Source organism: Kryptolebias marmoratus, linkage group LG3 (genome assembly GCF_001649575.2).
Source record: "Kryptolebias marmoratus isolate JLee-2015 linkage group LG3, ASM164957v2, whole genome shotgun sequence".
NCBI lineage: Eukaryota > Metazoa > Chordata > Actinopteri > Cyprinodontiformes > Rivulidae > Kryptolebias > Kryptolebias marmoratus.
The window spans coordinates 14,640,873-14,649,769 of record NC_051432.1 but is presented as its reverse complement, the minus strand read 5'-3'; the positions used below and the strand labels follow the sequence as shown (position 1 = coordinate 14,649,769).

General features: G+C 41.0%; 2 protein-coding genes across 6 annotated transcripts in view; one reads left to right on the top strand and one right to left on the bottom strand.

Annotated features, from left to right (window-relative positions):
* lrba (LPS responsive beige-like anchor protein) overlaps positions 1–8,897 on the top strand; it is a 174,937-nt gene that overhangs the window by 106,156 nt on the left and 59,884 nt on the right. The gene's annotated exons all lie outside the window — the stretch shown is intronic.
* Positions 938–2,663, bottom strand: mab21l2 (mab-21-like 2). The gene has a single exon (XM_017405834.3). The coding sequence runs from the start codon at positions 2,248–2,250 to the stop codon at positions 1,171–1,173; it is 1,080 nt and encodes a 359-aa protein (XP_017261323.1). The 5' UTR covers positions 2,251–2,663; the 3' UTR covers positions 938–1,170.

The following is an 8,897-nucleotide window of genomic DNA, read 5'->3' as shown; positions in this document are numbered from 1 at the left end:
TTATTAAAAGTAAAAAAAAATCATCTAACATCTATGTTTGTCTAAATCTATTAAAATACCAATTGAGTGGACTTTTTATTCAAACAGTTTTTTTTATTAATAATAAAAATATATATGTAAAGCAGAATATATGCATATATATTTTTTTAAATACCTTATAAATTAAAATATTTTATGAGTACAAAATAAATCAACTTGCTTCTCATTCAGCAATAATTATTTAGGAAATCTGCAAGTAAATATCTTCTGATAAATATTAAGCGACGGTTGTAAACAACAGGTGGTTTTGTATTCCTTGAGTGTGTATTTTAAATTCTTTTGAACAAATATTCCAGTTTTACTCGAATGCTAAGTTGCAAATCTTTGACACAAACATGGCGGCAGAAGTGTCATGATTAGAAATGTGTCATGGAAATGAAATAGACTGAGGATCCTGCTCCTCCAGCCTGCACTGTTTGTGCTGCAGTTTAAACAGAAAGCGGAGGTTCGTGTTAACATAAACCCACTGATTTACATTGACTGAAAAGCCCCTCTGATCCTGTTGGGCTCTGAAAACACAACTGATGGCCTGAAGTTGCTGCGTTTTCAAATTCCCACAAAGCCCTTGTTTCTTTCTCCTCTTATTCCTGTGTTGACATTAGTTTACTTTTTTTCCTGCTTGAATTTAGAGACCTATTTTGTTTCTCTTCCTAAGAGATTATCAAATTAAAAAAAATAAAAGTGACAGATTGTGTCAAAACATGAGGCCAAGTTTTAATTTAATTTGCAACATTTTATTAACATTTCTTCTTAAATCACATAAAGGAAAAAAAAAACTTGGCACGCTACAGTTTCTTGTTTTACTCAACAAATTTGTGCATATATTTAAATAAAAGGTTCTTCACTTTGTGAAAACATTTAAAGAAGACAATGCATGACATTTATCTGAAAATGTACCTTCACTTTTTCTCTGGAAGTGGCCCAATTGCTCCATCTTTTTTTTTTTTTTTTTTCCTTTCCCAAAAAGGTTTTGCCTCCGGGTTTCTTGCTGCATTTGTACTGCCATTTTTTTTTTGTTTGTTTTCTTCTTCACATTTCTTGGAGACTCAGTTGAGAGAGCTAAGTTTTTTATTTTATCCGAAAAAACAAAAAAACCGTGTCTCTTTCGGCTCTGCTCTCTACCCAGCCGGTTTATAATTTGTCCAAACTTTTGGCGTTGGTGAGGATCTCCCTCGCTAGTCTCCAAGTCTGCTTGGCAGCAGCCTCCAGGGCCGAGTGAGGCTTTCCCTGAAACAAGTCCAAGTTCGGCAGGAAGTAGTGGGGACATCTGCGGCACTGCAGGCACGAGATGAGCTGCAGCAGGATGCCGTTCAGGCGGTCCCCGAGGCAAGCCTCGTCCCAGTCCGTCTCCCTCGGGTGCTTCTCGCACTCGTACAGCAGCAGGGTCTTCATGTGGTAGTTGTTGAGCGGCTGTCCCGGCAGCTCCAGGTGGCGGTCCCTCAGCGTCTTCAGCACGGACAGACACTTCTTCCTGCAGCCGCCCATCAGCAGCCGGTTCTCGGCCTCGCTGAACTGCAGCACCCAGGCGTCGCTCTCCGCCGAGCTCTGCTTCCCCGTCAGGGAGTAGCACTCCTTGGAGAGGAGGTTGAAGCCCTCCGCCTTCACCTCGGCCACCCGGTTCGGCCCGGGCCACGGGATGTGGGGCATGGGCCACTGAGCCGCGCTCCGAGGCCAGATCCCGGTGCACTTGAAGGCGGGCGTGATCTGCACCACGTACCTCTCCCGGATGCGCAGCTTGACCTCGCTGGTGTCGGCCACCATCTTCACCACGTCGCGGTAGCTGCATTTGTCCACGGCCTGCGCCACCAGCGTCTGGAACCGGGAGCGGATCTTGCGGGCCGAGAGGTAGCCCGAGGCGGTGATGAACTCGACCCACAGGGACATGCTCCGTTTGCGGCCGTCGCTCAGCTTCAGCACCGCGCAGCCGGGCAGGGAGCCGTCATCCACGAAGTTGAACACCCCCATCTGGTTGAGATAGAGCACCACCTCGAACTCGTTGGGCGAGATGACCTCCATCCCCTCGTAGCGCGCGTCGATCTCACTGAGGGAGCTGATGAAGCGGGGCTCCTGCACCTCCACCTCTTTAAGGACATCCGACACCACTTTGCAAACCTCCCTTATAGTCTTCGCAATGGCCGCTTTGCGCGCCTGGCACCGCTCGTTGTAGTATTTGTTGAGCTGGTAAACCAGCTTGGCTTGCGTCGCTATCATGTTCGGGCAGAGGTCCGGGCTGTACACCGGCGAGTCGCAGTAAGTTGACGGATCCAATGCTTACCGGTAAAGCCAGAGGCAAGCTTCCAGTGCAGGAAAAATGTGCAATCAAAGTTTGCTTTCTTTTTTTTTTCTTTCTTTCCCCCCCCCTTGCTTCAGCAGCGGATGGACGTCAGTGTGAGGAGGAGGAAACGGATAGGGATGCAACGTAGTAGCCTGCTAAGTATCAGTCCAACTCATGAGCACTTCCAGTGTGACTTCAGAAGATTCATATTCAGGTTTCTGGGTCACCCTCCGCGTCCAAAGACTTAAAACCACCGTGGGTGAGCCCTCATCTCCTCTACTTGGTGCCGCTCCCGAGCCCCACCGCTCACTTTTCGTCCACTCTCAGCTTTGAGCTGGATTTGTGTAGTTTATGAATGGTTCCTTTGGCGGAGTGGAAGGGGGTCGGGCTTCTCCTCCTGCAATCATGTGCGGAGCTGTCAGTGGGAGCAGCCAATCAGAGCGCAGCCAGAGGGAGAAGGTCCTGCCGGAGAGACCCAGTCCTCCTCCTCAGCAGCAGCAGCAGCTGGGCGCACGGAGCTGCTCCCGGCTCCACACACACACACACACAAACAAACCTTTCACTTTATAATGTCAGTGTGCTCTCCTGCAGACAACAGTAAAACATCATGTTCAGGGTGGCTGTTGTTCCGCGCGCGCAGTTCAGCTCTGTGCGCTTGGAGGATCGAGCTCTCAATGCAATTCTGCAAAGCCCTTTGCTTTTTTTTTCTTATTATTATCATTTTCTTTATTTTAATTCAATGCTTTATCCATTTTCATTCGTCCTGCTTAGGACATGAATTTTGACGTGTTTCCCTTATTGGCAAGCTTTAAATCTTTTTTGCGCACGGCGTTTGCGCGTTCAACTAAAGTGCGTTTGTTTGTTGTAGCAGGAAATCTGGTCTCTTGTGGATGTCAGTGCGCTGTTTAAAATATGCGTCTAATACCAGGTAGGGCCTGGTCTGTTATTTAATTATTTATTATTATTAAAACAATATTGCAATTTGTTCAATTACTTGTCTCTTTTCATGCCTTATAATTCCTCATTTTCGAGTACCTGTTTTTATCACATTCATATGAGATTAAAGTACATTTTGTATAAACTGTAAATATTTAATGTAACTCCTAAAGCGTTAAATGCACCTGCAGCTGCAGAGCTCCTGATGAATTGGCTCAGATTATAAACTAGAATAAATAAATAAATGTTTTTTTACATACTTTTTACTTAACTTATTTTTTAAATATTTTATTGATCATTTTTAAACAGTCATTGATTTAGTTTTTTTTTTTTTAATGATGCAGTGTGTGAGCAGCCTGTCACACACACATGCACACACACATGTTAATTTGCCCGTGGACTTACCACCATTAACCTTGTCCATAATGAATAATTTAAGCAGAGGGATTCTTCAGGTCACAACTGAAGTCACTCGTCTGAGTTAGACTTTACAAGAACTAAAACGTCTTTTGAACAAGATGCAGTGGTGTGTGGCATATTTACAAAAAGTGGAAAGTACAATCCCCTCATAGCATTTTGTCTTTGTGTTGTTGGAGCTCACAGTTTTATGCCCTCCTTTTTTTTTTGTTAGATGATGTGTTTATTTGGGCTTCTGTGAATTTTATTCCAACCTTTGGTGCATAATTTCTCCATTTTCTTTTTATTAGACTTTTTTTTTTTTATTAAAAAAAGTATTTTAAATTTATTATTAAATTATCAAAATGGGTTTTTATTTACTGACATGAAATGTAATAAATTCTAGAGAAGTTCAGGGAGTAAAAAGTTTAAATCTCCACAGAGTTTTTCCTGCAGAAATGCACAGTGGGAAATGATTTGAAGGGTATCTCTGATCTATGCTTTTGTTTCTAAACTTTGTTCATAACAGACTTTTCTAAAGTTTAGGAAATTAAAATAAATAAATAACAAAAAAACAAAACAAGATCACATATTAAACTTTGACAGTTGTTTCAAAATAATTTTAGATAAGGCAAACTAGTATTTTAAGTAATGATTTCCAAAACTGATATGAAGTAGCCAACTATGATTAAGAGTCTGAAAGAAGCTACATGAATAAAAAAAAGAGAAGAGATTAATTACGCTTCTCTTCTTGCCACATCTCCTGGACTTCATCATGCTTCCTTTTTCTGAAGTGGAGAGGTTACAAAGAGTGTGATATAAATCATGATTACATTTTCAAAGTTTATTATTTAGTTTATTCTCGATAAGGCTGTAAACCAAAGCTGTGAACACTCCTTTTTTTCCTTTTTGAGATCACAAACTAAATGTGTCTTTAAGCAGCAATAAGGGAGTCAGAGGTTTGTGTTTAAACACAACTACTGAGGCAGTTAAACAAACCTTCGCCTCATCGAAAAGATTTGGTGTCAGTTTAACTTTTCATCGACAAGCAAATGATTAAAAAGGGAAAGATTTTTGATGTGCGGGGATCTCTTGCTTCTGTACGAAAGTGCATCTGTTCTCTCTGGAACTACGGAGATGATTTACACCTTTTAAAAGGGGAATTATTCAACTTGTTTCTTTCTTAATATACAGTGGAGAAAAGCCATCGTTATTCCTACGGTGGCCTCAGAGGAAGAAAGAAGTGAGAAAAAGTGTTGAGGTGTTTGATCTCAGGGTGACTGTTTATTATCAATCTCACTGCCCCAAAAAGATTAATGGGAACTACTTGGAGAGCAAGTATCCAAACGTTATAAAGAACATGCTAGCTGTAGCTTAGTGAAATATACGATAACATAAAGTTGCACTTTTTTTTAACATATTATATCATTCTGGCCAACTTATCAGAGCACATGAGCTACTGTCTTTGTTCTTTTATTACACTGTTTAAATGCAGTGGACACACTGGATCGAATGTTTCCAAAATTCATTTTGGCAGTCGATGTGAAAAGGTCAAACATTTATCAGGATGGGAGCCTTTACCTTCCGCATGTGTATGTGTGGCTATCTGCACAGTTTTATGGAGAAAACAGAAGCAAGGTTAGCACACTGTTGGAACAATGTTGAAAGCTAGAGTTGCTCCCCCCCCTTTATTATCTCTACTTCCTTTCTTCCTTATTTTTAAGTGACCTTGCAAAGGAATGGTAACAAAGACCAACTGACTGTCACTCGTTGATTCATCCATTTCTATACATATCTTTTGAAAACATTTAAGAATTATCTGTGGTTGCTAAGAAGTTTCTTCTTGATTTATACGGATGGGCTAAAAGATCAGGAGCCTGTCAAACAGCTCTTTGATCTCAGCTTGTGTAACTCCACAGTGATCTCCCTAAGAAGAGCACAAAAGTGTCCATGGCTGTGCAAATCTGTACCAGCTCACATGCAACCTCGCTGCCTCTTTTTTCTCTTTTCCTTGTGCATTTTCGCTTTTTTTTTCGTACACTTCCACTTCATTGTTTGCTATCAGTTGAAGCATCTCAGTATGATCGGTTTGGAACAAATTTGAGCTCTTGACATTCATTGCACAAGATCCTCAAGAACTTGTGAAACGAATGTCATAGTTGAAGTTCAATTAAATTTCGGCGAGACCTGTTGAATCTTAAATATGAATCCTCGAACACTGGTGTGTGTAAGAGTTGACGTTTTGAAGATTACACTCTTTTTCCGCCCTTTTTATGTTTCCAGGAACGTAACAGGTACAGACGCGCACACACAGACTTACATCCCACAGAGATGAGAAGAAACAAAGTCGATTTTTGATGTTCTTGTTCACACATTTTGTTTATGTCTTCCAAACTCTGATTGAAGCAGCTGCTAGCTCCACAGAGGGCTCAAAGAAAATCATCGCAGCCAACTAATTGCCTGGCAGGCCTTTGCATCTGCTCTGCAGATAGCAGAACAGATGAAATCACAAAGCAGATGTGTTCCTCTGTGTGTGTGTGTGTATGTGTTAAGCAGCACTCTCTCTCTCTCTGTTTAGACTCAAGCCATCAATATTGAATGTGGAGTTATTGTTGCAGAGGCACTCCTGCAGACTGCTAAGATTACATGTATAAGGAAGTGAAAGCAGCTTTGTCCTCCAGCCGATTGGCTAAAGCAAACATCTGCAAAAACCTTATTGGAGATATCTGTAGCCCAGCCTCAGCTCAAGTACAAATTTACTACGGACAATTCCTGACGATCTCAGTGCCATGACAGCAATTATTGTTAATTGTAAATGCATTTTAAACAAATGTTACATACTCACTGTAGAGAACCTGTTTCTTTGAGGTGCATGTACTCATGGAAATAAAAAAAAGGCTCATTGTGTTTTAAGCAGTGACAGTATTGAAGAGCTTGTGAGAGCTGCAGCAACAGAACGAAAACCAGAAATTATGCAATGAATTTATAAAAATACAGTTAAGCTTTCGTTTGATAATTTTACATTTATTTAAAGGTAGTTGGCATTGAAATTGGCAAAATGAGGATTATTAAATTGCACATTGCAACTTGTCATCAGATTGTCTACGAACACAGTTCATTTATTTGAAAACCCTTCAGTATTTAGTTTTTTTAAAGAGAGAAATTGAATTGTTCTCGTAAAAATATGCTCACTTAAAAGAAAACATTAGCAACGCATTTTAAAAGTTGGTACATAAATTCAGTTTTTTGGTGGAGCATTTTACAGATAAATAAGAGATCTTTGAAAGCACTATAAATGCTTAAAAAAATAAATGGGTGCAAGTTTTATGGCAACTCATGCGGTCATTGATTTGGCATGAAAGCTACATGAAAGGTTTCTCTATTTCAGTAAAACAATGTCTCAGTCTGCAATATTTATTAGAGCATGTCTTATAAGAAAAAGTCCTGGTACTACATTAGCTTTACCTGCAGTCCAGGCATGTCACCCACTGAAAACGATATATTGTGAAATAAGAAAAAATACATCAAGGAGGACCTGCCCTATACTTTACTTTTTAGCTATAATTAAAATATATTTGTAGCTTTAATTACTGGGGATGTGACAGCTACCAAGTGTTTGTGACTGAATGGATGGTCACTCATTCAAAAAAGACCAACCTAGTGTTATGTGCTCCCCATTCCCCTGTAGTTAAGCTCTCCCTAAAGTGTCAAACTGCTGTGACCATGCCCCCCCCATCCCCACTGCTTACTCCACCAAACCCTCACAGTCACCAGGGACGACCTTTCGGCTGGAGCTGCCAATCACAAAGAGCCATGGCAGCCAGAGGTCTCTGAGAGAGGAGCTTATTGATTTTCCAGTTAGAGCATAAGTAGTGTGTGCTATAGGACTAACGGACGGCCCAAGCAGGTATGTCATTATCAATGAGTCCAGGGAAATGGATCCTCTGACTCTCGCTTATCCATATAGGTCTCCTTAGATCCCTCCTTCTGTCTGCCCTTCATTCTGTTCAACCCTATTGGTTCACAGTGATGGAGCTCTTCCAAAGATGGTCAATAAATCGCTCAGGCACACTACAGCAACAACTAGCAGAGTGATGGTACAGGATGACCTCCTTTCTCTTGTGGTGCCCTCATTTTTCCTCTTTGATATCCAGGTACAGTAATTACTGCACCTGGAAGAAGTGAAATGTTACCTTTATAAGAGACAGTGACAGTAACTATCCATAGTTTTATCTAAGTCTTGTACTTTTTTGTCTTCACTTATAACTTGCATACTGAAAACTAGAAAATATATAAATATAGTTTTCTGGAATGCATTCTTTGTTCCCCAATGGACATTTGTAACCAGACTTTTTGTTTTCCACTGTTTTAATCTAAAGCACTAGAGCAATACAGTTGCAGGTATGACCCTTAAAGATGAAAGTATTTCACTGTTGGCTTGCTTCTTCTACAGTGATTAGGCATGGGCTTCTTTGGCCAAATGTTCACAAATGATAGATGAAAACTTGCAGCTAATTTAGTTTGTTTGTTTTTGGCTAGTTGGTTGTACCACCTTTGGTCATGACTAAAATATGTCACCACCTCAGATTTTCTTTCTGTATTACCTTTTTTCCCCAATATTTATAGTTACTTGGGTTTTATTCTTTTAAAACCTCTTCTGACTATAAGTGGTATTGCTACAATAAACTAAGAGGTCTTAGCTTTACGCCTTACCCAGTTGAAACTGTACGATATACATTTCCCCAAGATTAGTCTTTGAGCATTTTATTTTCTCTTGCCAAAATGTAACTTGTAAATCTTGTATAAAATAGGCTTAGGAATCTCTGGACAGAGTGATAACCAGTTTGGACAGGTCAGGGAAAGACACCACATTGGTAATTACATAAGAAACCATTAGACATAGTCTCATCTTGCCACCTAATGATGACTAATGTCTCTCCTTCAGTTGGTTTCCCATTTCTCTCACACACACATACAGCCACCCCCATCTCTTTTCTCAAACAAACATACTCAGCCATCCCTTGGCTGCCTGTTTGTGACCTGACTTTGGACCTTAACACAACCACAGACCACAATGACCAAGACCTGGCTCTCACTTAACCAAACATCTCCAGACATGGAGCTTCCTCCCCCTCTGTGCACCTGAGCCTGGCCCCTCCATCATGCTCTGTCTCTGGGCTTGACTGGGCCAGTCAGGGGGCAGGTGCCTCCCCTCCCTTTCTTTGATTGATCCCCCCCCCCCCCCCCCCCC

Excerpts from the sequence above, each read along its gene's own strand:
- mab21l2 (XM_017405834.3), bottom strand. The coding sequence starts at position 2,250 with ATGATAGCGACGCAAGCCAAGCTGGTTTACCAGCTCAACAAATACTAC.